The sequence below is a fragment of the Hyla sarda genome, chromosome 2 (assembly GCF_029499605.1).
Source record: "Hyla sarda isolate aHylSar1 chromosome 2, aHylSar1.hap1, whole genome shotgun sequence".
Lineage (NCBI taxonomy): Eukaryota > Metazoa > Chordata > Amphibia > Anura > Hylidae > Hyla > Hyla sarda.
This window is the reverse complement of record NC_079190.1, coordinates 89,393,202-89,420,278: the sequence shown is the minus strand read 5'-3', so window position 1 is coordinate 89,420,278 and position 27,077 is coordinate 89,393,202. Positions and strand designations below refer to the sequence as shown.

Genomic DNA, 27,077 nt, shown 5'->3' with positions numbered 1-27,077 from the left:
CCAAAAATAGGAAAAAAAAGTGATGATTAAAGAAAAATAAGTAGATAACTAATATAGATAAAGCAAATCCTTACATATAAAAGTAAGAAAGATCTGCTGGGAGCTGTAATCACTGTCTATGTCAGTGTTTACCAACCAGGGTGCCTCCAGATGTTGCAAAACTACAACTCCCAGCATGCCCGGACAGCCGTTGGCTGTCCGGGCATGCTGGGAGTTGTAGTTTTGCAACAGCTGGAGGCACCCTGATTGGGAAACAATGGTTTATGTAGAGGACAGGAGCTTCTTCAGGGTCCTATACAGTACACACAGTGTCCCAAATGGAGCCGCCCTTATTTGGCGTCCAAAAGGAGCAGCTAACCCTGGCACAGGTAAAGAGTAGTAAAGAACTTGTAGTTGCTCCCTGTACTGTAGGGGGCGCTACCAGACACCAGTAATACAGGTGGTTTACCAGTGAATGCCCATTCTGATTGGTCAGTTCTTCCAGCCAGTGACAAGTTTCACAGATCCTGACTGTCTGTACATTGTATGTTGAGTCTGGTTTCAAGTTACAATGGTCCAGAAAAGACCATTGTATGTTGACACTATTGTATGTTGAGGCCATTGTAAGTTGAGGGATCACTGTACTGTGAATTTTTAGTAATGTGTAAAGTTATACAAAACATAAATAACAGACTGTAGAATGGGGGGGGGGGGGATTTATAAAGCTAGTACGCGCTGGTTTGCTCAACAATTTGTGATGGGTTTACACTGCGTTCATCACTTTGAAAAAAATGGACCGGGCTCGGAAGATTTACTATAGTTCATGCCACTAAATGGTGTAAACTATTGCGGCTATCTATGCTACAGCTAGTGTAGACTTCTAAGTGTACAGCTCCAGTTGCAGATTTATTTAGTCTGTTCTTGCAGTAATCTTTTGGTGTTATATCTTTTTATTAATTTTTCATAATACATAATTATTCATACAGACAACAAAAGAAAATTAAAGCAGATATCATATAATATAACAAATATTAAAATTTACATACTCACTCATTACATAACATAACTGACTCATTCCTGCAGTCGTTTCTCCATTCGCTAATCACTCCCCCCCCCCCCCCCCCCATTCTTAATTTTTTTTTATTCTTAAGCTCATAATTCATGGCTCCTAACTCATTCTCATACTTCTATATCCCCTTCTATATCACTCAGTTATTGATCCAATAACATTACTTCTATAATATCTAGGTTTCTAAGGTTTCCAGTTCCGTCTTCTCAGTTCTCACCAGGCCTATGTTAAACTGTTCCCAGGTCTTAATTTTCCCCACCTGTCTTATTATTCACCATTCTATCCAACCATAATCTTTCCATAATGCATACTTGTTTAAGAGGAGTTATTATTCTTAATATATTTGGTAGTTTTGAATCTTTCCAACATTTAGCGAGTGCATTCGGAGTAGTTGCTAATATGTGAAAGACTATGGTTACATTTCTATGTGACATTGACTCCAGTCCCAATGATAGCGGTGCCACTTCTGGTCCCCAGGTGAGCCTTGCCTCATCTTCCATTACCACCAGCAAAAGCCACTTAGTTTCCTCCAATAGTCGCTGGACCTCTGGGCACTCCCACCAAACATGTATAAATGTACCCTCCATCATCCCGCACCGCCAACATATTGGGGTGTTTACCGGGTTTATTTTTGCCATTTTGTTTGGTATGAGATACCATCGGTACATCAACTTGCGGGAGGACTCCAGATGTGACACACAATGAGATACTTTAGATGGAATCAAATATGTCTTAGCCCACAATTATTCCCCATAATAACCAATTTGGTAATGCTGACCCATTTAAATATGTTTCGAGTGACCCCCAATGTGCCGATGTATCGTTGTGCCATAATAATACAGTGACCCCCCGACCTACAATGGCACCGACATACGATAATTTCAACATGCGATGGCCTCTCAGAGGCCATCGCATGTTGAAGGCAGCATCAACATACGATGCTTTTTTATGTCGGGGCCATCGCATTAACGGCTATCCGGCAGTGCAGACTGCTTCAGCTGCCACCGGATAGCAGTTTACGGTGCCCCGTGAGCTCAGGCGATGTCTCTTACCTGTCCTCGGGGCTCCGACGTGTCCTCTTCGGGATCCTCTGCATCGTCGGTGCTCTCCATCGTCGTCATCACGTCGCTGCGCACGCCGTCCCGTCATCCAATAGGAGCAGCGTGCGTAACGACGTGATGGCGGCGACGGAGAGCGTGGATGCCGGGGAAGCAGAGGTCTTGCCGGAGCATCGGGGACACCTCGGGGATGCGGCGACAGCGATGGACTGCAACATCCCGGGCAGCGTTGACGGTCCGGAGCGGCGGGGACAGGCGAGTACAACTTCCTCTAACAGTGGTCTACAACCTGCGGACCTCCAGATGTTGCAAAACTACAACACCCAGCATGCCCGGACAGCCAACGGCTGTCCGGGCATGCTGGGTGTTGTCGTTTTGCAACATCTTGAGGTCCGCAGGTTGTAGACCACTGTCCTATACTTTACATTGCACGGATCCCTCAACATGCGATGGTTTCAACAAACGATGGTCCATTTGGAACGGATTACCATCGTATGTTGAGGGACCACTGTATGTTAATATGTTCTTGCAGTAATCTTTATACCGATCAGTTTCACACCTCTCCATGATAACTTGGCGAGCATCGGCACTCGGCTTTGAAAAGTGGACGGGGCTCAGAAAATATACTATAGTTCATTCACAACAAACGACAAGTGATATCCAATGCTGATGCAATTATTTACTTGAAATCTTGTTTATCCAGTACAAAAAAATAGAAAAGTCACAATAATATTCACCCAGGTGTGGTAGTGCAGACACTACAGTTCACAACATACCAGGATTCCTGGTTAGCAATTTGCGCTGGATGGTACTGGAAGAAATCTAAGGGAATAATGCCACTCAAATAAAAAAGAGAACATTACAGCGCAAGGTATATTGGATACAAAAACTAGATGCCTTAGCCCCAAAAGGGATCGGTGTAAGCCGTAATTTTAATGTATACTCTGCATAGTATATTGTGCTCTGATTTTAATAGTGCGGATGTCTCTTTTAGAACTGAAGTGAGAGACACGAGTATATGCACTAGTGGTGGGTTCACTGTTCGCTAGGCTTGATAAAGGAGAAGTCCTCTGAAACGTTGCCGGTATTCGCACCATGTTCAGTCCACAGTGAGTGGAAAAGACTACGGCTGAGATCAAGAGACTCCGCGAGGAGCAGAAATAAGGAAGGAATCCTGGTATACCGTGAACTGTAGTGTCTACACTATCACACCTGGGTGAATATTATTGTGACTTTTCTACTTTTTGTACTGGATGAACAAGATTTAAAGCAAAGTAAATATTTGCATAAGCATTGGATTGAATGGACCATATCTGGGAACAGAGCTGTCAGTAATTTTACACCCAGGTGTTGCAGTAACCTGTCTCAATACTATTCTTTTTGATATAGATATACTATAGTTCATGTCACTAACTGGATTAAACTATAGTGGATATTTATGATACAGCTAGTGTAGATTTCTAAGTGTGGAGCCGGGGAGGCGGATTATTTATATTATTTCCTCCGTTCTTGCAGTAATCTTTACACTGGTCAATTTCATGCCACTAACTGGCGTAAACTATAGCGAATATCTAGGATACAGCTAGTGGAGATTTCAAGTGTGTGTGTACTATGTCATGTGCTGTGTCTGTTATAAGCAGTAGGGACCTGATCATTGTTTTTACATAGCCAGGCACTAGAGTATGGCCTTAAAAATATACAAATGTACAGCAACCAAATTATACATATATACAGTGGTCCCTCAACATATGATGGTAATTCGTTCCAAACGAGCCATCATTTGTCGAATCCATCGTATGTTGAGGGATTCGTGCAATGTAAAGTATAGGAAGCTGTACTCACCTGTCCCCGCCGCTCGAGATGGTGTCCCACCGCTCCCAATGGTGATCCCGGGCCTCCGCTGGGCTCTCCTGGTCTTCTCCGGTCCTCCGCTGTCTTCTCCGGTCCTCTTCTATCTTCCGCAAGGCCTTACTGGGCCTGCATAGCGACGTCATCATGCCGCTGCGTACGCCATTCCTATTGGATGGCGTGCGCAGCAGCGTATTGACGTCATCGGAGAGGGCCGAGAAGACACCGGAAGACCAGCGCTGGACCCGGAGGGCACCCCGGAGCATCGTGGAGGGGTAAGTAATACTTACCGCACCACACGGGGAACATTAAGCTGCTATCCGGCAGCAGCTTAAGCATTTGGCGCTGTCGGATAGCACTTAATGCGATGGCCCCGACATAAAAAAGCATCGTATGTCGATGCTGACATCGACATGCGATGCCTCTGAGAGGCCATCGTATGTCGATTTCATCATATGTCGGGGCCATCGTAGGTCGGGGGGTCACTGTGTGTGTGTGTATATATATATATATATATTATATATATATATATATATATATATATATATTTATACACATATACACACACACACACACACACACACAGCCAAATGTACAGGGCTACAGAACGTCAAGGCAAATAGAATTGAACAACATCCAGGTCTAGCACAGTGAAGGTTATTGTCTGTATGCCTGAAAGTCTAGGCAGTCTAAAGCAGTGATGGGGTTAATGCCAATATCCTTGGTGGTCTACAGTACTAAACAGGTTAACATCTTAATCCCTGCTGGGTAAACAGGCTTGTGTTAGAAGCCATGGTGGTTTGGGACAGGGAAGGGGTTAGCTACAGGGCGGAGAGAGAAAACCGTGTAGCTGATATGTGTACATTGTACAATGAATGATGCCATTATAGCGCCAAAAAACAAGGCCCTATGCCACTATGGGGTTAATAAACAAGCTGTAATGAATTAGGCCACTTTTAATTGCTTGTGTAGAATTTAAGCTGCTTATCAAATGAATTGCTTTCAGCTACGTGTCTTATTTTTACGTCCGCTATAAATTTTCAGACTTCCCAACTTACCATCAGGCTGTTTATACTGGTGATGAAGAACAACATCAGTGACGTGGTTAATTCCCCAAGTTAGATTAGTCACCGGGCCGTGTCCAAACTTGTGCACTCGGAAAATGAGGTTGTTAATGTACGTAACGCCATATATGTAATCTTCAAATATATCAATGCTGAATGGATGAGTGAGACCTAGGAAAGTTTGAGAGAAAAAAACTGAAAAAACTACTTAGGCCATGAAAGTAAGGACAGTGCAGAATAGGTGTGTGTATAATGTTTATTTACCAAGTGTTTGTTGTAGGAAATGAGCGTACCCGTCAGTCTCAACCATGCAGACAGGTTCCCTTAATGCCAAGCAACACTGCATATCCTATTTTTATTGTTTTTATACATATATTTGTGTATCCTTTTCTCTACTCATTCACTGGCTGCCAATGGAAAAGCTCCACTGTGTGATTTGCTGCAGAATTTTTAATTTAGCATTAGGCATGGATGGAAAAGTTAAAAGCTACATTATACATTCCTAATACTTTGCTTCCCTTAGATATTTTCATATAGCTTTGAACTGTGGAATGTTGTTGTGAATTTTTTTTTAAACCACCCTGATGTATGATATATCTAGCTTTTCCATCAAGAAAATGTAGAAAACTTCCTGACCAAGAAGTAGACCGGACAATCCTCTAAATAAGTCCTCAGGACGGATACATATCCTACACGTATTTGTGCCCAGGATGTATTGAATACCTTTCTTGTTACTGATCACAACCACAGGATCTGTTCCATTGAGACGGATACTGCTGATGATGGATAACTTGGCATCAGCCCAATAAAGGCGCTCATTGTAGTAATCCACAGCTAGGCCTAAAAAATAAGCAATAACCCAATGAAATACCACATACATAGATTTTATACACCCCTCAACATACACCCCTCAACATTGAAATTGCAACACCAAGAAGGAAAAATGTGGAATTATGGAAATCTCAGGATCGATAGAAAGATCAATGATATGCAAATGATAAATGGATAAGAAAAATTTAAAATTTCTTAATTTGTCCAATATCGAGTATAAGCTCCAGGCGCAAAAAAATATATGCACCTACATGCTTTGGGATCAATGAGCTTTTAATGTTTGTTGTGGAATGTTCTGCCACCGTGGATTCACTTGATCACGCAAATCATGACAATCCGTTTCCTTTGCAATTGCCGACCAATGACGTCTCAGATGTGCTGGATGGTAGACAAGTCTAGAAAGGCTGGAGGACATGCAGTCATGACCGTGAATGTTGGCACCCCTGAAACTTTTTCAAGAAAATTAAGTATTTCTCACAGAAAGGGATTGCAGTAACACATGTTTTGCTATACACGTTTATTCCCTTTGTGTGTATTGAAACTAAAAAAAGGGAGGAAAAAAAGAAAATTGGACATAATGTCACACCAAACTCCAAAAATGGGCTGGAGAAAATTATTGGCACCCTTAACTTAATATTTGGTTTCACACCCTTTGAAAAAATAACTGAAAGCAGTCGCTTCCTATAACTATCAATAAGCTTCTTACACCTCTCAGCCGGAATGTTGGACCACTCTTCCTTTGCAAACTGATCCAGGTCTCTTATTGGAAGGCGCCTTTTCCCAACAGCAATTTTAAGATCTCTCCACAGGTGTTCAATGGGATTTAGATCTGGACTCATTGCTGGCCACTTCAGAACTCTCCAGCGCTTTGTTGCCATCCATTTCTGGGTGCTTTTTGACATATGTTTGGGGTCATTGTCCTGCTGGAAGATCCAAGATCTCGGACGCAAACCCAGCTTTCTGACACTGGGCTGTACAGTGCAACCCAAAATCCATTGGTAAACCTCAGATTTCATGATGCCTTGCACACATTCAAGGCACCCAGTGCCAGAGGCAGCAAAACAACCACAAAACATAATTGAACCTCCACCATATTTCACTGTAGGTACGGTCTTCTTTTCTTTGTAGGCTTCATTCCATTTTCGGTAAACAGTAGAATGATGGGCTTTACCAAAAAGCTCTACCTTGGTCTCATCTGTCCGCAAGACGTTTTCCCCAGAAGGATTTTGGTTACTCAAGTTCATTTTGGCAAAATGTAGTCTTGCTTTTTTATGTCTCTGTGTCATTTCATTTAAAATGTTGACAGATAGTTTGCGCTGACACTGATGCTTCCTGAGCCTGCAGGACAGCTTGAATATCTTTGCAACTTGTTTGGGGCTGCTTACCCACCATCCGGACTATCCAGCGTTGCCACCTTTTATACATTTTTCTCTTCCGTCCACGCCCATGGAGATTAGCTACAGTGCCATGGGTTGCAAACTTCTTGATAATGTTGCACACTGTGGACAAAGGTAAATCTAGATCTCTGGAGATGGACTTGTAACCTTGAGATTGTTGATATTTTGCCACAATTTTAGTTCTCAAGTCCTCAGACAGTTCTCTTCTTCTCTTTCTGTTAGTCTTTGCATTGTGTGTCTGTGTGTGCCACACTAAGCATGGACAAGTGAACTTCTCTAATTTTTATCTGCTTTCAGGTGAGTTTAAAGGAGTATCACATGCTTGAAACAATCTTATTTTTCCACAATTTTGAAAGGGTGCCAATAATTTTGTCCAGGCCATTTTTGAAGTTTGGCGTGACATTATGTCCAATTTGCTTTCTTTTCCTCCCTTTTTTGGTTTAGTTCCAATACACACAAAGTGAATAAACACGTGTATAGCAAAACATGTGTTACTGCAATCCTTTTCTGTGAGAAATACTTCCTTTTCTAGAAAAATTTCAGGGGTGCCAATATTTATGGCCTTGACTGTAGTAGCATGTTTAGGCCAAGCAAGTTGATCACAGTAGCTCGAGCAATATGTGGCCTGGCATTATATAGTATTGAATACATGGCTCGGACACTTTGGAGATAAAGCCGTAACACCAGTTCTACGACCAAATCACTGTAACGCCAAGCTGTTAATATACCTAGAATGTAGACTAGTGGCATTCAGCTACCATACATTTTGCTGACCTAGTGTACTACACCTGTAACAAAACTTTGTCAAAGTGATCAAACCAAGGTTTCTCATTTCAAGGATTCTGTCCCTCTCAGTTTGCTAAAAGTGACGATAACTGGCACGTCCTGATACAGGAGGCAGTGCAAAATCATACTTTACTGACTTGATCCAATTTCTGAGGTTTCGTGTGGCTACAAAAATTGCTTTCGATTTGGCTTTTATACCACTGAAGTCAGTCTACAAGCCACTGATTGGAACTAGGTGCTTGAAAATTTTCAGGGGACAAGTTTCAGATCACGGGGGGTCCGACCACTGGGGCCCCCCACGATCTTCTATACGGTGGCACAAAGCGGCGGGGCCGACACACCCCCTCAATACTGCGCTATGGCAGAACCGGAGATTGCCGAAGGCAGCGCTCTGCCTCTGCCATAGCGTTGTATTGAGGGGGCGAGTCAGCTGCCGCTTCGTGCGGTGGTCGGCCCCTGCTATCTGGCCACCGTATAGAAGATCGCGGGGGGCCCAAGCAGTCGGACCCCCCGCGATCTGAAACTTATCCCCTATCCTAAGGATAGGGGATACGTTTTTTTTAGCACTGGATATCTCCTTTAAGGGTATGGTCACACATGCCGTATTTTGCTGTGTATTTTCTGCAGCTGGTTTTCCTACCCACTGACTTCAACGGGTAGAAAAATACGCAGCAGCAAATACACAGCAAAATACAGCATGTGGGACCCTACCCTAAAACTACTGAACACCAATTCTTGTATAATGCACTCCTTTTATCAAAGGCATTACGAGAACTATATATCCTACCTGTGGGCCACTGGATGTTCTCCTCTACCAGAGTTTCCCTCATTGTACCATCCATAGCTGCAGTTTCGATTTTTGGGTGGTTTCCCCAGTCAGACCAATACATCGTTCTACATGAAAAGAAGTATAAAAAGAAAAAAGATTAAAACACACAACTTTGTACTTTTAACATGATTGTAATAAAAGTGATGTGTCATAAATATTTTCAAAATTCGCACCAACTTTTCTTACCCTCTTAATGGATCCACCACTATGGCATGGGGTTCATCAATCATTCCAGAGATTAACGTTTTCCTGTGTTCTCCCTTCATCTGAGCCACCTCTATGACATCACGACCTGAATCAGTCCAGTAAATGTTTCCTGCTACCCAGTCAACAGCAATTCCTCTGGGCATCTTTAGGCCTGGGATCTGTAGGAAAGAAAAAGTTTGTGTTCATACAACCCACAAAAAATCTAATGTGACACATTTATATATATATTCCAACGATGCATATAACAGAAAAAGGAATGGCACTCACCGCTGTCTGTGGTTTTCTTATACTTTATTTTCCACAAAGTGCAGGTGCATTAAAAGGCATATCACCCGTCCGGGTGTGGACGCCAGTGCGCGTACTTCAGGTAACAATTGTTTCGCTCTGACTGAGCTTCAACAGGGGGTCTGTTGAAGCTCCGTCAGAGCGAAACAATTGTTACCTGAAGTACACGCACTGGCGTCATCACCCGGACGGGTGATATGCCTTTTACTGCACCTGCACTTTATGGAAAATAAAGTATAAGAAAACCACAGACAGTGGTGAGTGCCATTCCTTTTTCTGTTATATGCATCGTTGGAATATGGACATTGTCTTCTTATAAGGAGTTGAGCACCACCCAATGTACAGGGAACTGACTAGATTCCTCAGTAGGAGTCACGGAAAGTCTGGCAGTGCCAGACAGCTTTTTCTAGTTTAAGGTGTGACATATATATATATATATATATATATAACAACCCGGAACCACAAGACTCATCAATAAAACAATAGTCAAAGAATCCAAACAAAACTTCAATATCCTCATGACCAATAGCAGCGTGTGCATTTCATATACTCACATCCAGGTCAGTCACCCCCACATCAATCTGCCGCCTGTTGCGGTTGGAATTTGTCGATGAAGAAGGAGTATGAAGCTCTCTATAAGAGATCTTCCCAGTGTGCCAGTTGCTCCAGTAGATCTTATTGCCCTTCACATACACATCCATGGCATCTATGCGCACATTTTCATCCCCTCTGAAGGCCTGCTCATAGGCAGAATTGGGATTGAATGGGTAGAGGCTTCTGATCTCATTGTCATCAGCAATATAAAGGACTTGGTTAGCCCCTGTCAACAACAAGACAAAAGATATCAACCTGGTGGATGATAAGAAACCAAGTATAACCTTGTGCTAATTCAGGGAGCCCCGGGGGCTTTGGTTAGTTCTACTGTTTCCACCTTTCTCCACACTTACCATCTGCCTTACAGGTGTGATTTGACTTGATGAAATTCTTTGCACAAGTGCACAAGTGAGAGCCCTTGGTGTTGTTACAGATCTGTGAACATGTACCAAATGCCAGACACTCGTTCACATCTGCAAGAGAAAAAAAGATTAGTGGCAACCTCTGACTATAAAGAATCCACGTAAAGGACCACATGTGCTAGTACCTATAGTTCTATAATAGTACTGAATGCCTGAATGAAACATTTACTGCAGGGTACAATTATACTCTAAATTACAGCAAGTAGAAATAACCTTTTTCAAAATATATTACACTGTTTAAGAATTCTGCTCCTGTTTAAATTGCACATTTAGATAGGAGACAACTAAGACATCCACTGTCGTAGCCATTTCATTTTTGTATCAGTAATGGTAACCACCTTGTTTTCACATGCATAGTCACAGGTCTCCTCATATTCCTAATATCACTGAATATGGATGTATGTCAAGGCCTCGTATACATAAAAGTAAAGGCCTTCATCCTTACCTCTGCATGCATTGCTGCCTGGGATCTTCTGGAATCCATCTTTACATGTGCAGTATACACTGGTCTGTGTCTGGATGCATTTCATCTCCTCTCCACAGATGGTGCTATTGCTATAGCAGCCATAGTGTTTAACATCTGTAAATGACATAAGATGAATGCTTATTTTGGCTTAAAATATAAAAGAAAATAAAAAAATGTCTATGACTATACGTGACCTGAGAGCACTAGGGACTGATTTACACTGCCTCCTCCTCTACAGCCTATAATATGTGTCCCCCAGAGAGTAATTGTCCAGTGCTCAGGCTGTTTTTAATAAGCAGCACAATCTATGGTCACAGTGCTGGAGTTACTCGAGAGCAAGTTGTTTAAATAACCACAAATGCAGGAAAACATATTAATGATACCACAGGAGTAATATGCTGGGTGGGGCTTAACAATCTTCTGTCCTACTGCAAACAGAGCCAAGGGGGGAGGCTCCTGCTGCAGTCAATCATTTTGGTGCCGTGCACGGGCTTGTCAACAGGGGGACATGGCTAAACTCATGAAATACATACACACATATATTTATCTGTTTAAATAGTAAAATACAAGGTAGCAAACTAGGAATAAAGAAAAGTGCTGGAATTATTCTTTTGCACATGTTTTGTTTAGGGTTCATTGAAAGGGGGGGGGGGTACTTAGGAGCACTAGAAAACACTGTTCAACATGTACATACATATACATGTCACTATACAACTTAAAATCTAACAGGTCTATGCTGTTGCTATGTCCATATTTTTTTTAATTCACGCTCCAAATCAAACCCAATTCAGATAACTAATAACTTGAACAATCTATTTTAATTAGAGGCTTCATAAAATCTACTTTGGGATGCACAGCCCAAAGTGACTACTACCATGGTCTGTAGAAGTCAGCATTTCTTCATAGTTTGTTAACAGGGAATATATGTCATTGGTTTAATTAATGAAAGACTAAAAAGGTATAAATTTAAGTACAAAAAAGGGATATCTCCTAGTTACAATTCCTGATTTGGGATTAATAGACACAATAATGCACATGGGGTGTAGGTGACACTTACTATGGGGACAGTTTTCTTCATCCGAACCATCTCCACAGTCATCAAAGAGGTCACACAGCAGGTTGGAGCTGATGCACTTGCTGTTCTTACACTGGAACTCTTGCTTATCCAGGTCACAAGTCTTAGGCTTATGCAGGTCTAAAACAGCAAATCAACACACAGATGGGATACAGAGTCTAGGAATTACAGAAGGCACATTGTGACATCTACCCAAACACATCAGTATGTTAAAAAAGTTATTTTAGAAATAAGAATTTTCAGTAGACCCTACATTTCCTCCTCCAAAAATGTGGTGTACCTAAGACAGACCTAGCACATTATTTTTTGACAAATGGAGTGATCAAAAATTGTAGACACAAGTCAAAAATGTCACAAAACTGTATCTATTTTTGTGCCTTTTCACATTTAATGGGGTCTTTTTGGTTGTGTGGTCCCTAGATGCTACAGATGTTAAAGGATATGCAGAAAAATTCTACATATGGTCTCTGTATTGCAAGAAAGGATCCCATAGACTATTTCTGGAGGCGCGGAATCATCTATTTTCAAGGAGAAAAAAGTCCAGGAATTCTTTGCAGTTGGGAAAGCATAAAGTGTAAATGGTGGGATAAGTATAAATCCCAACCAATGTCCGGAATTAAAAAACGATCTACAGACTTGATTCTTAATAGACATCCCAAAAAAGTTACACCTGGTTCAATCCCCATATATAAAAAGAGGTAAGAAGAGGACAACACGTGTAAGTGAAAAATCAGCAATGCAAAGGCAAAAGAAGACTCAGTGGTGGGTCTTCTCAGGCCTTAAAAGGGGTTATTAAAGGGGTACTCTCCCCTAGACATCTTATCCCCTATCCAAAGTATAGGGTATAAGATGTCTGATCGCGGGGGTCCAGCCGCTGGGGACCCCCGCATTCTACCATGCGGCACCCATCTGTAACGGCTTCCAGAACCGCTGGAGGCCCTCAGGCTAATACCATCCCGACCAAGAGGACGGGAGATCGTGATGTCACGACTCCACCCCCGTGTGATGTCACACCAGCCCCCTCAATGCAAGTCTATGGGAGGGGGCGTCATGCCCCCTCCCATAGACTTGCATTGAGGGGGCGGGTGTGATGTCACACAGGGGCGGGGCCGTGATGTCACAATGCTCCGGCCCCCGTGATCGCCAGTAATCAGACCCGGAGCGAACATGCTCCAGGGACTGATTATAACGGGGTGCTGCGTGCAAGATCAGCGGTGGGACCCCCGCGATCAGGCATCTTATCCCCTATCCTTTGGATAGGGGATAAGATGTCTTAGCGCCAGAGCACCCCTTTAAGTGATTGGAGCAAAGTTGTAATACCCCACACAACCTGAGGTCAGGTGTTATGCTGTTCTTAAATGGCAAAAGCTCTGTTTGTCTATTCCTGGATAACCCTTTAATTCTTTACTTCCCTCTGCATTGCTGTTTTGTCACTTGCAGATTTGCCTCTTTAAACATGGGGGTTGTAGACGTAATCAAAATGCCTGAGCATTTTAGCAAGACCTGTCTACTGCTAATGCTTATCTACTGAAGAACTGTTGTTGCCAAAGTGGTAGATCTGACCATTTTTTCTACAACATGCTTTCAGCAATGTACTGTATATTATTCACTGTACTGCAGAATTGTTTTTTATAGCTTGATATACCTTTAGTCAAGTAAGATTTAACAGGAAATTATTCCTTTTTTTTTTTATTTTTATTTTTTTTAACTCCACTAATTTCCAAAAATTTTTTCCCTCATACTCACCACAGTTCTCTTCATCCGTGCCATCTCCACAGTTATCAATTCCATCACAGACACGGGACACGCTCAGACAGACACGGTCATTCCTACAGCGGAACTGTCTGAACGGAGGACAACTGAATTTTACTGGTAAAGACAGAAAACATAACATTATTTTATAAGCCTTAGAAAAAGGTTTTATTTCATCTGCAAATATATCTATTAGAGATGAGCGAACTTGCAGTAAATTCGATTCGTCACAAACTTCTCGGCTCGGCAGTTGATGACTTTTCCTGCATAAATTAGTTCAGCTTTCAGGTGCTCCGGTGGGCTGGAAAAGGTGGATACAGTCCTAGGAGACTCTTTCCTAGGACTGTATCCACCTTTTCCAGCCCACCGGAGCACCTGAAGGCTGAACTAATTTACGCAGGAAAAGTCCGCAACCGCCGAGCCGAGAAGTTCGTGACAAATCGAATTTACTGTAAGTTCGCTCATCTCTAATATCTATATATATACACCCAAGTGATCCTAATCTTAAAGGTGTACACTGGTGGAAATTTTTTTTTTCAAATCAACTGGTCCCAGAAAGCCACTGCATGTTCAGTTTTGAGGCACAAAACCTTTTCAGGCTCCTTATAAATAAGGACAATTTTGACACCTATGTGTGCATATAACACAGGCAGGCATCTGCTTCCAAAAAGGGATATTTTTGGACATTAAAGGGGTTAAATCAACTTTTGCCAGAGACTTAAACAGATTTGTAAATTACTTCTATTTAAAATACTTAATCCTTCCAGTACTTATCAGCTGCTGTATGCTCCACAGGAAGTTCTTTTCTTTTTGAATTTCTTTTCTGTCTGACCACAGTGCTCTCTGTTGAAACCTCTGTCCATGTCAGGAACTGTCCAGAGCAGGAGCAAATCCCCACAGAATACCTCTCCTGCTCTGGACAGTTCCTGATATGGACAAAGGTGTCAGCAGAGAGCACTGTGGTCAGAGAGAAAAAAAAGTTCAAAAAGAAAAGAACTTCCTGTTTAGCATACAGAAGCTGATAAGTACTGAAAGGATTAAGATTTTTAAATAGAAGTAATTTACAAATCTGTTTAACTTTCTTGCACCAGTTGATCTGAATAAAACAGTTTTCTACTGGAGTACCCCTTTAATATTTTTTTTGGAAACTAGACAGGATCCTCTAAAGACAGGCTCACTATTTGCCGTCATTTTTACAATCGGGATGACTTGCTTAGAAATGGGGCTAATCTTGCAACTAACAAACCCCACCAGTATTGGATGCTTTATCAGTTCCTACATCATGCTGCTTTAAACAGTTACCGTAATCTGAGAGAACTTATGACATGTTGCACAGAGTTTACACCAGCCTTCGATCAGGAGACAGGCTTTATAGACAATAACAGAGTCCATCTCTCATGTTATCAGTCAGACAGTGCACTGATCCAGGGAGTGAAGCACACTGCCACACCCTTCACCCAGATACAACTGTGCGACATGCCAAAAATGTATTTAAACAACAGTAAGGCCTTAAGGTAACAATGGGACTAGTGGTTCCCCCAGAGAGAAAAGCTTTTTAGGGGTACCCTACTAAAATATGTAAACGGGATAGAGTATCATATGACCCCCTTCCCCATGTGACATTACTTACAGCATTCTTCTGGTTTCTCATCAGAGTTGTCCCCACAATCGTCCTCTCCATCACATTTCCAAGCCAAAGGTTTGCACAGAGTGTTGTTACACTGGAACTCATCCAAGGGGCAGGTTCGGACTACTGAAGAGACGCATATTTCTTAAGTATCAACCATTTATCATAGCCAAGCCATTTTTTTTAAAAAACATAAATAAATCTGACTTTAAGTCTATGGATGCCTTTTAGGAAAGTGTTTTTTTTTTCCCCTATATTTTTGGTAACATAAATAAATAAATGGGTTCTAATATGAGTTTAAATATTAATTTCTGCAATATTTAAATAATTATTGTAAATAAGCTATGTTTACCCAATGCAAAATTAGGGACTTTAGCTAACATTTTGATCATACTGTGCCATCTGTCCACCAACGGTAAGATGATCTTATATTGCGTAGGACCCTAGCCTAAGGTCTACAAGGTTGGTTTAATTCTAGGATTCCCAACAAATGTGAGGCCACCTTAAAGGGGTATTCCAGGAATTTTTTTTATTTGCCAATCCTACAGGGGCTGTAAAGTTAGTGTAGTTCATAATATTGAGGGACATTTATCAATGTTTGCTTATGTATTCTTTTTTTAGTAATTTTTTCCTTACTTTTTTTTTTGCTTATGTGTGACTTATTTATCAACTGGTTTCAGTCTGTTGATAATTTTCTTTCACGTAAGCAATTTTTCCTTTTTTACTTTGGTAGTAGCTTTTTCTGCTCCATGTTTGAGCTGGAGTAAATTTAGTCAATTTTTAACGCTGTTGCGACTTTTTTTTGCGCAGTTGCGACTGTCGCAGTTAATAAATACCTGACTACCCGTAGTCCATTTTAAAATTATTACTACATAGTAAATTTTAGGAAAACTTGCTTTTCTCGCTTTCCAGTCAAAATGTCGCACGAAAAATCGTGTAGTCGCAGTTGCGAAAATTTTGCGACAATTATAGTAAAGAAAACCTGACTAAACCCGTTGATAAATGTCCATAATAGTGTCTGTACCTGTGTGTGATGGTTTTCTCACAATTCTTATGTGATTTTCACCCCAATATTTATTTTAACAGCATACAAAATGACTGCTGTCTCAGATTTTTCCCAGGTTGCAATGTTGCCCGAGACCTGACTCACTAGTCAGCTGATGACAGGAAGCCTGTCTGCTTCAATGGGTGGAGCGATCGCTTGGTGGGAGAGAGATCAATCTGCAACTAATGCAACAGCTGTAGGCACCCTGACTTAAAACCACAGGTCTTTTGAATGGATGTAGCTCCTTTATGTTTCAATGGGTGGGGTGGCTGATGTGTAGAAGGGAGGAAAATTGAATTATGGGATTTGTAGGCAAAGAACAAAACTCAAACAGGAAATACAAGCTCACAAAAAGCTAGCATCAGTGTTATGGTAATCTCACAATATAGCCATTTAGCCCCAAGACAAGTGCAGATCTTTCCTAAGCATGTCCATTACTGTCTGCCAGGTACGTACTATAATCATCTTATGGTGGATAACCCCTTTAACGTTGGTGGTTGGGTAACATAGTTTGATAAAAATGGATTGGGCCTATTTATTAGGACACATGCACCTTTTAAAGGGGTATTTCCATCTTGTAGTTTTGGTTTCCTAGCCACCTCCAGCCTGTTTGCAGTCATTGAAGGTGGTTGGGAAGGTCTAAAAGCTATGTTGTGTGCCTTACTCTGGGTGTTATGTAAACAGGGTAGCTCGTAAGGCTCCCAGAGTTTCCAAAACAATGTAGCATGTGGGGCAATGCAGTTTGCACAACAAAGTGAAAGGGAGTTAGGCAAATTGTGCAACTTCTCCGTTTCAGCTGCATTCAGTTTCCCAACCACCTCCAGCGGCTACAAACAGGCAGGAGAGGGATCGGAATCTGAAATTAGAAGATGGGAATAATCTCTTTACTGAATCTGGCACTGCAGCTGCAGACCGTGTGATCAGCGTAAAGATGGCACTGAAAGCCAAATCTACTGAGACTGACTGTTTACATATACTCTTCTAATGTGACCTGCATCCAGTTTACAAGCATTGGTGAAACCTGTATTTACTATACAATGAAAAGAGAAGCCTTACCTCTAGTAGTACAGTTCACTTCATCACTTCCATCCATACAGTCAGCATCGGCATCGCATAGCCAGCGGTGTGGTATGCAGTGGCCATTTGTGCACGGGAATTGGTCTGGCTCACACCGCAGCGAACAACCTTTCTGTTTTAAGAAACAAAAAACATCAGGTGAGTATAGTCCTTGTTAATGCTGGGACAATATGTAAAAAAGGTTTCCTTTTTGTGGTACAATTAGACAAATCAAATATTATGGGTTTGCTTTGGGAAGAGATAATAGGGACAGTTTATATGGCATAGAAATCCTTACAGAGGATAAATTGAAAAGAGGATTTCACAGACCTTATCAGTCGTAATTTCTGCATTTATTTTAAAATAGCATATTTTTCATAAGCGTTACAGCAAATATAGATCATTCAGAGTTTGGAGCCATTGCACCCACGTCCATTGCCGAACCTGACGCTACTTTTTGGGGAGGATCCACTTAATCATGCACACAGGAGACCTGGAGATGACTTAAATTCATACTACAAAACATACTGGTATACAAATAATTAATACAAATTTTATTTCACACAGCATTTTTAACTTATTTTATAAATACACCATAAGTTAAGTAGAAGACATTATTAAACGATAAATACACTATAGAAAATCTCTAGAATTGCATGATTCGTTCAATCCCTTTGGCTCCATCGTATCGAACTTGGATAATCATGTTAGATATGATGGAGCCGAAAGGATTGAAGGAATCGTTCAATTCTAGAGGTGTTCTATAGTGTATTTATCGTTTAATAATGTTTTCTACTTAACTTATGGTGTATTTATAAAATAAGTTAAACAATGCTGCGTGAAATAAAATTTGTATTAACTATTTGTATACCAGTATGTTTTGTAGTAGGTATTTAAGTCATCTCCAGGTCTCCTGTGCGCATGCTTAAGGCTATCCTCCCCGAAAAGTAGGGTCAGGTTCGGCTATGGACATGGGTGCAATGGCACCAAACTCTGAATGAACAATATTTGCTGTAACGCTTATGAAAAATATGCCACTTGAAAATAAATGAAGAAATTACGACTGATAAGGTCTGTGAAATCCTCTTTTCAATTTATTGTCGGATCCTCTATTCTATGTATTATAAGTGTATGACCCAGAGCGAGGTGGAGCTCCGAAGACGTAGTGACTGTTTGCTATAAAAGCATTAGTGAATAGATTTGCTGTTTACTATTATTCTATAGAAATCCTTCTTACATAAAGGCCTAAAAATGTTTTTCAAATAGAACAGCCTTTGCATGCAATACTGATAGTATGTAACTTTCAGATCCCTGACATTGGCACACCAAGGTGTAACAACCAAGTTTAAAAAAACAAACAAACTGGTCGTGTTATAATGTTATTCCTAAAATCGATTAAGAAAACTAAGATAAGACAGTCTGAATGTGTCACATTTATACCATTATATGTATATTTATACCATTATATGTATATTTGTTATATACATTGGTAAAAAAAAAAGTGTATATTTTTGTCAGTCCAGCTATTGTCTGTGTGTGTCTGTGAGGAGACCAAATACAGGAAGTGAGGACAAGCAGGGCTCCGTACACTGAGGACAAGCAGGGCTCCGTACACTGAGGACAAGCAGGGCTCCGTACACTGAGGACAAGCAGGGCTCCGTACACTGAGGACAAGCAGGGCTCCGTACACTGAGGACAAGCAGGGCTCCGTACACTGAGGACAAGCAGGGCTCCGTACACTGAGGACAAGCAGGGCTCCGTACACTGAGGACAAGCAGGGCTCCGTACACTGAGGACAAGCAGGGCTCCGTACACTGAGGACAAGCAGGGCTCCGTACACTGAGGACAAGCAGGGCTCTATACACTGAGGACAAGCAGGGTTCTGTACACTGAGGACAAGCAGGGCTCCGTAAACTGAGGACAAGCAGGGCTCTGTACATGGAGGACAAGCCGGCCTCGGTGCAGTGAGGCTCTGTGACACATCCCCGGCTCAAACAGCAGGATGATAGGACTCTGTGCAGGCGTCTGGCCATTCATCCTGCTGTGTGAGCCGGGGATGTGTCACAGAGCCTCACTGCACCGAGGCTGGCTTGTCCCCCCCCCCCCCACGCTTCCTATATTTGGACTCCTCACAGACACACAGGCAATAGTTGCAGGGACAAAATGCACACATTTTTAACCAATGTATACTACTAATATGCATATAATGGTATTATCTACATTATATCAAAAGTTTTTGTTTAAGACAGGTACACGTTAAGATTATGAACCACTAACAGTGTTCAATAAAGGGATACAGAGAATACCTTTGTATAGTGTGTCCACGTCTTTATTTTGTGGAAGAATATACTTCAATTTGGCGTTTAAGTGTCAAGCAGGTGTGGCCTGGGGTCCTACATGCTGTAATTCCCTGCTCAGTCGCTCGTTTATATACAGGTAGGACTGCTTACAACGTCAAGCCCTATTCAAATCAAAAAGCGAATCACCAGCATATTCTACGGCTCTGAATAGGGCTTTGCCTATCTGTCAATGAGTAACCGAGTTGGGAATTATAGCAAAGAAGCATTGAGGCCATAGGGCATGACGGACACTAGGCCACACCTTTCTGACACTTTAACAGTAGGTAAAAGTGCATTTCTTAACAAAATAAAGATAAATACACACTATACAAAGGTATTCAGTGCATCCTTTTACAGCATACTGCATAAAACCATTACTAAAGTCACAGAGGTCCTGCTTCTTGTTTAGGTACAACAGAACAGGTCTAAAATGTGTCTAAAACTGGCAATGATCCCTTTTTTTTGGCATAGTTAATGCCAGAATTCTTGTGCATTTACAACAGTAAGTCTGCCCCAGTGTCTATTAGGGTTCCTTAAAGGGGTTCTCCGGTGCTTACACATCTTATCCCCTATCCAAAGGATAGGGGATAAGATGCCTGATCGCGGGAGTCCCGCAGTTGGGGACGCCCGCGATCATGCACGCGGCACCCCATTTGTAATCAGTCCCCGGAGCGTGTTCGCTCCGGGTCTGATTACGGGCGACTACAGGGCCGGCGGCGTGTGACGTCACGACAAGATGTGTAAGCACCGGAGAACCCCTTTAAAGACAGGTTTTGGTATAACTGGTATATACTAAGGCATCTTTTCTGTGTTATGAGTTCTTACCTCATCTGATCCGTCAATACAGTCATGATCTCCATCACACTTCCAGCGCCCAGCAATACAACGTCCATTGGCACAAGAAAATTCACTTTCTGAACACGGCCTTGGAGCTAGAAATAATTAGAAAACAGATATATTTCAGACAACATAAGCTGCTTGTAATCTTTATACCCAAAGCTTAAAAAGACTAACCTGACCATACAAAAAACTAAAGTAACAGTTTATGGATATAATAACAGATCATTTTAGACTAAGGGTTCATGCACACATATCTCAACTTATCCACTACTAAAGCTTCTTTATGCAGATCAACAGACATTAGACTTGGTATAATAGTAAGAATAGGGGGCTGAACATGAGGTTTTCGCCATGCATCATGCATTATGGTTGTAGGTGCAGCTTTAGAGCACAGCTCATCCATTATTAATGTATCATGTAAAGTAACAACTAAATAATGCATGATAGCTCTGGTGAGAACATTTTATACGACTGACTGGTTTAAACACCAATGACCTATTATTATTATTATATATAAGCTGATCTACGGAGCCCTCAAGTCTGTACCTCCTTCTCTTCTATCGCATTAATAGATACTTATACTTGTAATGGGCAGAGAACCACAGGAAGACCCACCATGTAAGAATGCTAAACTAGACAACTCCTTCAAATGTTTATGGATTCATTTACATTGTACCATAACTCATGTGCATCATGTAATGACACCCATGTCGAAGAAAGAAAACTTGTGATCGAGCACTTCTGTAAAAAAGTGCACAGCTTCTACAGCACACCAATGTGAACAAGCACACCATGATCTAGACACATTATGCCCACTCTGTCACCTTTGTGCCTAAGCCCTTCAAGAGCAACTTGAAAAAAGGGAATTTTTTTCTACTAAACTATATTTAACAGACCACTGAATACTGGTTTTAAAAAGTAAAAGCATTTTTTATTGTCATAAGGGCCCATGCCCACTATGGATATTCCGCTTGGAACTTCTGACTTTTATAGCGGAACTTCCAACGCGGATCTGGATTAAACATTAATTCTTCTGTGGTGGAATCCACCTGAAAAAAGCCCATTAGTTAATGGGAACAAGAAAGGGTTATTTTCCCCTGCAAATTCCATGCAAAATTAACCCCGATTTTGAGTGGCTCAGATCCGATGACTGAATTTAGTGAGGAAATTCCTTGCAAAATTTCTGTAGTGTACATGGGCCCAAAAGACATACATGACTACTAGAATGGATGAGTGATTTATATAAAGTGGGACAAACCCAAATATTTACTGTCTTTACGGGGGGGGTTACATGTGATGGCCGATCACTAGAATATGTCATCACTTTATGTACAGTTGGGGTCTAACTCTCAGAGCTCCTCACAGATCATAAGAAGGGAGGGGCTGTAAAGCAGATTCGGCCTCAAAAGTAACTACAGCAAGGAATATATTTGTTTTATTTGTTATTATTATTTGTTATAGGAGTGACAAAATGTCATCAGTTCTCTTATATATAGACAAAACTGGATGATCTGGCTACAACAGTGGCCAGTATGGCTTTAACAAAAGAAATGCTCATACTAAAATTATATGTAAAGAATGCTAACATGGTATTCTGGTATCAATATATTACTAAATATTACTAATATAATAATATATTACTAAATGTTCAAGTGTTCTCAAGCTTATCCGATATAGCCTCAAGACAACGATGTTTAAAAACCGTTGTGTGAACAAAGCCTTCTAAATAAACGGTCACAATAACTCCTGAAATTAACAAACCTATAGGTCAGTACAGATCTGATGTAAAGCTGGTTTGATAGAGGACAATATCTTGTTTAGACTAATAAAATATATAATCTGTCCTCATATCCTGAGGGAAACTGCTGCTGTGGAGTCCAGGTAGAGTTGAGTTTATTGTAATGAATGGGCCATCGATTCATTTAGTCTTGTAAAAAAAAAAAAAAGTCATTCTGCTGGTTTTCATTTCCCACAGAAGTATGGAATGAGACTGTGGACTGTCTCACTTCAGACTTCTTTGGAGAATGGGAACAACTTGTACAAGACTAAATAAATGAACAACCAATTCTTTAGCTTTGGATTAGCAGAATTTTATTGCAGGTCCAGGCAATGTTCTCCTAATATGAGGATGAATGCATCTGGTCAAATTTGGTTACCCTAACAATCTACAGTACCATGAAAGCTTAGCTCCTAGACATCTTATCTCCTATCCAAAGGATAGAGGATAAGATATCTGATCACAGGGGTCCCGCCACTGGGGACCACTGCGATCTCGGCTGCTGCACCCCAGACATCCGATGCACGGAGCAAGCTTCTCTCCATGCCGGATGACTGGCATTGCAGGTCGGAGGCTTGTGACGTCACGGTCGCGCCCCCCTCCATGCAAGTCTATGGGAGGGGGCGTGATGGCCATCACGCCCCCTCCCATAGACTTGCATTGAGGGTGTGTGGTCGTGACATCACTTGCCTCCGACTGCACAAGACGCTCTAATCGAACACCGGTTGGTACCCCTGCGATCAGACATCTTATCCCCTATCCTTTGGATAGGGGATAAGATGTCTAGGGGCAGAGTACCTCTTTAAGACTACGAGTCCCACTTATCAAATCCACTTGAAAATAGAGGCACTGTTATTGGGGTAACAAGACCACTTACTCTGTGACTTACACAAGTATGTGAATACTTCCTTATCCTTCATTAATATATGTCTACAGCCTGAAGATTTATCAGAACTTGTAAAAGTTGGAAAATTAGGACAAAATCTGATAAGTTCCCAAGACAAATGCACAATGTCACCTTGATACTAGTTCTAAAACTAGTTTTGGGTCAGTTATGCATTTATTTTTTACCTTCCTTCCCAGGTTTTTAAAGAGGCATGCTTGGGTTTGTACGGTTAGGGCCACACCACACCAAGGAAAAAGAAGAGGGCAGGAAGCACACGGCAAGGGGTACATAGGAGCAGTATGGTTAGTCAGTGTTATATGTAGAGATTATTCTGCACCTACCTCTGGATGCCCCAGGGACGACAGTGTTAAAATGGAGAAAAACATAACATGAGGTGAAATGATACCAACACAAATACACAACATGTGAGAACAAGAGGTGAGCTGCTATGCTGCAAGAAAGTTTTGGGCCCCGGACAGATGAAAATGGATAAAGATGGATAAATAGTTCCCAAAATGACTCATAGAAGGAAAAGATGTAAAAAAGGAAAATGTAATGCAGTGGAACAGCAAACAGAACCTCAGAATGGGCAGAGGAACAATTCAATACTAGAACACAAGCTGCCAGTAAAGTCAGACGCATGGGGGCACTATCATTTATATGAAGCCAGTGGAGGGAAAAGCTGCATTATCACCAAAGGCAACCAAACTTTATAGTGACACCCGAACTCGGGATGAGCAATGTTTTTCTGTGCACTAGCTTTTATAAATGGCTCCATAGCTTAATATGTTCCTGATACATGTGCATTGCAGTTTAAATCATATCTTCTGATGATATTTCATAGACCTGCTATGTGTGTGCCTCCATTACAGATGTCTTGTATCAACCTTTATGCTAGAACGGTATATAAGCTACAAAAAGTTGATTATACGTAAAGTAGAAAATGCACATACTGCAAGTCTCTTCATCTGAGTTATCTCCACAGTCGTTGTCATAGTCACACTGCCAGCGACCGGGGACACAGCGGTTATTCTTACAGCGGAACTGATAGGGTTCACATGTTCTCTCATCTAAAGTGAGAAAAACAGGGATGAGTCAATAATAGTTAAAATAACACTATGACTAAGTCTGATACATGCGGTACTATTACTCCAGACAGTAGATCGAAAAGCCTTCGGTATCTTTAGAAACACAGAATTACTTCATAGTTGAGGTAATGAGTTATTATGAGGCATGATAAGAAGGTGCAGTGTGTGGAGAGCCAACCATAAATAGAGGGTATGACTTTCTTACCGCATTCTTCCTTGGGTTCATCTGAACTATCCCCACAGTCGTCTTCTCCATCACATTTCCAGCGGGCAGGGATGCACCGTCCAGAGTCCTTACACCGGAACTCATCCACCCCACAAGTCATCTGAGCTGCAGATCATTACAACATGGCTATATCAATATTTAACAAGATTTACTGCAATTACATCCATGGAAAATAAATGCATCTATATTTCTATTAATTAATTAACTAATCTTGTAATTCCAAGATGGTTTTTCCTTGTTAATTCAAGGTATTAAGGTTCCGTTCACATTAGCGTGAGCTTTGTTTCATTTTTAATAAAGCCATGACTGTCTTGAGAGATCAGTTTGTAATCAGGTCCCCAAAAATCCTAATGGTATCCATCTTTTTTTGTTAGGGGAATAATGGCACTAAAAGGTGGTGTCTGGTATAAATGATCAGATCCATTACCCACAGAATAGAGGACATAATGTATATCTGATCGCAGGTGGTCCAACCACTGAAACCCTGATTACCTCCAGAACTGGACCCTGGCTCTCAGTGAGAGTCTGTGCTGTAGACAGCACACACTCCATTCATTTGTATCGGAGAATCAAAGATACCCAAGTGCAGCACTCGTGTATCTCCATACAAATGAAAGGATCGCATGCCATCTACAGTACAAGCTGGGGGGTCCCAGAGACAACACATTTAATGCTAAGCTACTATTTTTCAAATAGTAACAGAAACCAAAAGGAAAACAATTCGGCGCCAATGTGAACAGAGCCTAACTGGACTATCAAAGTCTAAAATGACTGCCTGCCTAACGAGAAGCTTGAAGTGATACTGAATGCTGCAAAATACAGCAATAAAACAATACAACACATGTGCCCTTACTGCAGTTATGGGGTTCATCGGATGCGTCCACACAGTCGTTGTCTCTGTCGCACACCCAGACTCGTGGGATACATCGCTTGTTAATGGCACATTGGAACTGATTGGGTGCACAGGTAACTTCAGCTGAAATAGTGAGAGAAACCCTATAATAAGTCAAGTGAGAAGTACACAAAAAAGCAACAGGCATGAGCAACTAAAGAGTGGAACTCTTCAACCAAGATATTTGGGCCATCAACAGAATAGGTAGTGCTGTGATATTGGTTGTAATCTTTACAGTTTTGACTAGAGAGAAAAATGACCATGCTTATTTCAAAAGGCCTCATAAAATACTTACGACAATCCTTTTCATCTTCTCCATCACCACAGTTATCTTGCCCATTGCAGCGGAAGATGCCAGGAATGCAGCGATTTGTGTTGGTACACTTGAACTGACTTGGCAGGCACACATGGACATCTGAAATAATAAGCAGTAAAGTATACAATCATTTCCACAGCATGAACAAGTAATTCACCTCTGTAATTTACCTCTTAGAATAAAAAGTAGCTCTTTCTTTTTAAAAAGAACAAAATACAAATGACCCAGAGCAAATTAGCACTTACAGCTAGAACATTTAATTGGGCACTGTCAGATACAAAAACTTTTTATATGTTGTACATCTTGGCAAAACATTAACCTTTTTAATATACTTCATAACAAAATTGCATTTCCTCTTTATAGAAATAATGGCTTATAAAATCATAGCTTTGTCCAAGCTTAAGCACAGGCATGGACAAAGTCCAGTAAGTGAGGGTGGGCTAGCACTCCTTTGTGCTCTCTCCTGTCTGATAGCACTCTTCTGTGCTCTCTCCTGTCTGATAGTACTCCTCTGTGCTCTCTCCTGTCTGATAGTACTCCTCTGTGCTCTCTCCTGTCTGATAGTACTCCTCTGTGCTCTCTCCTGTCTGATAGTACTCCTCTGTGCTCTCTCCTGTCTGATAGTACTCCTCTGTGCTCTCTCCTGTCTGATAGTACTCCTCTGTGCTCTCTCCTGTCTGATAGCACTCCTCTGTGCTCTCTCCTGTCTGATAGTACTCCTCTGTGCTCTCTCCTGTCTGATAGCACTCTTCTGTGCTCTCTCCTGTCTGATAGCACTCTTCTGTGCTCTCTCCTGTCTGATAGCACTCTTCTGTGCTCTCTCCTGTCTGATAGTACTCCTCTGTGCCCTCTCCTGTCTGACCGTACTCCTCTGTGCTCTCTCCTGCCTGATAGAACTCCTCTGTGCTCTCTCCTGTCTGATAGTACTCCCCTGTGCTCTCTCCTGTCTGATAGAACTCCTCTGTGCTCTCTTCTGTCTGATAGTACTCCTCTGTGCTCTCTCCTGTCTGATAGTACTCCTCTGTGCTCTCTCCTGTCTGACCGTACTCCTCTGTGCTCTCTCCTGCCTGATAGAACTCCTCTGTGCTCTCTCCTGTCTGATAGTACTCCCCTGTGCTCTCTCCTGTCTGATAGAACTCCTCTGTGCTCTCTTCTGTCTGATAGTACTCCTCTGTGCTCTCTCCTGTCTGATAGTACTCCTCTGTGCCCTCTCCTGTCTGACCGTACTCCTCTGTGCTCTCTCCTGCCTGATAGAACTCCTCTGTGCTCTCTCCTGTCTGATAGTACTCCCCTGTGCTCTCTTCTGTCTGATAGTACTCCTCT

The 27,077-nt window shown here is 41.6% G+C and overlaps 1 protein-coding gene across 4 annotated transcripts in view; it reads right to left on the bottom strand.

Annotated features, from left to right (window-relative positions):
• LRP1 (LDL receptor related protein 1) overlaps window positions 1-27,077 on the bottom strand; it is a 328,104-nt gene that overhangs the window by 21,076 nt on the left and 279,951 nt on the right. For 2 of the 4 annotated variants that reach the window (XM_056562521.1, XM_056562523.1), the window contains 16 exons: window positions 25,734-25,853; window positions 25,400-25,522; window positions 24,526-24,651; window positions 24,186-24,302; window positions 20,555-20,661; window positions 17,391-17,523; window positions 15,293-15,412; window positions 13,657-13,779; window positions 11,893-12,030; window positions 10,815-10,949; window positions 10,301-10,420; window positions 9,908-10,173; window positions 9,048-9,226; window positions 8,820-8,926; window positions 5,742-5,858; window positions 5,013-5,189 (listed from right to left, as the gene is read on the bottom strand). In XM_056562521.1, coding sequence (XP_056418496.1) covers window positions 5,013-5,189; window positions 5,742-5,858; window positions 8,820-8,926; window positions 9,048-9,226; window positions 9,908-10,173; window positions 10,301-10,420; window positions 10,815-10,949; window positions 11,893-12,030; window positions 13,657-13,779; window positions 15,293-15,412; window positions 17,391-17,523; window positions 20,555-20,661; window positions 24,186-24,302; window positions 24,526-24,651; window positions 25,400-25,522; window positions 25,734-25,853 — 2,208 coding nt within the window. Of the gene's footprint in view, window positions 1-5,012; window positions 5,190-5,741; window positions 5,859-8,819; window positions 8,927-9,047; window positions 9,227-9,907; window positions 10,174-10,300; window positions 10,421-10,814; window positions 10,950-11,892; window positions 12,031-13,656; window positions 13,780-15,292; window positions 15,416-17,390; window positions 17,524-20,554; window positions 20,662-24,185; window positions 24,303-24,525; window positions 24,652-25,399; window positions 25,523-25,733; window positions 25,854-27,077 lie in introns of all 4 variants that reach the window. The other 2 variants (XM_056562520.1, XM_056562522.1) reach the window with 1 other exon arrangement.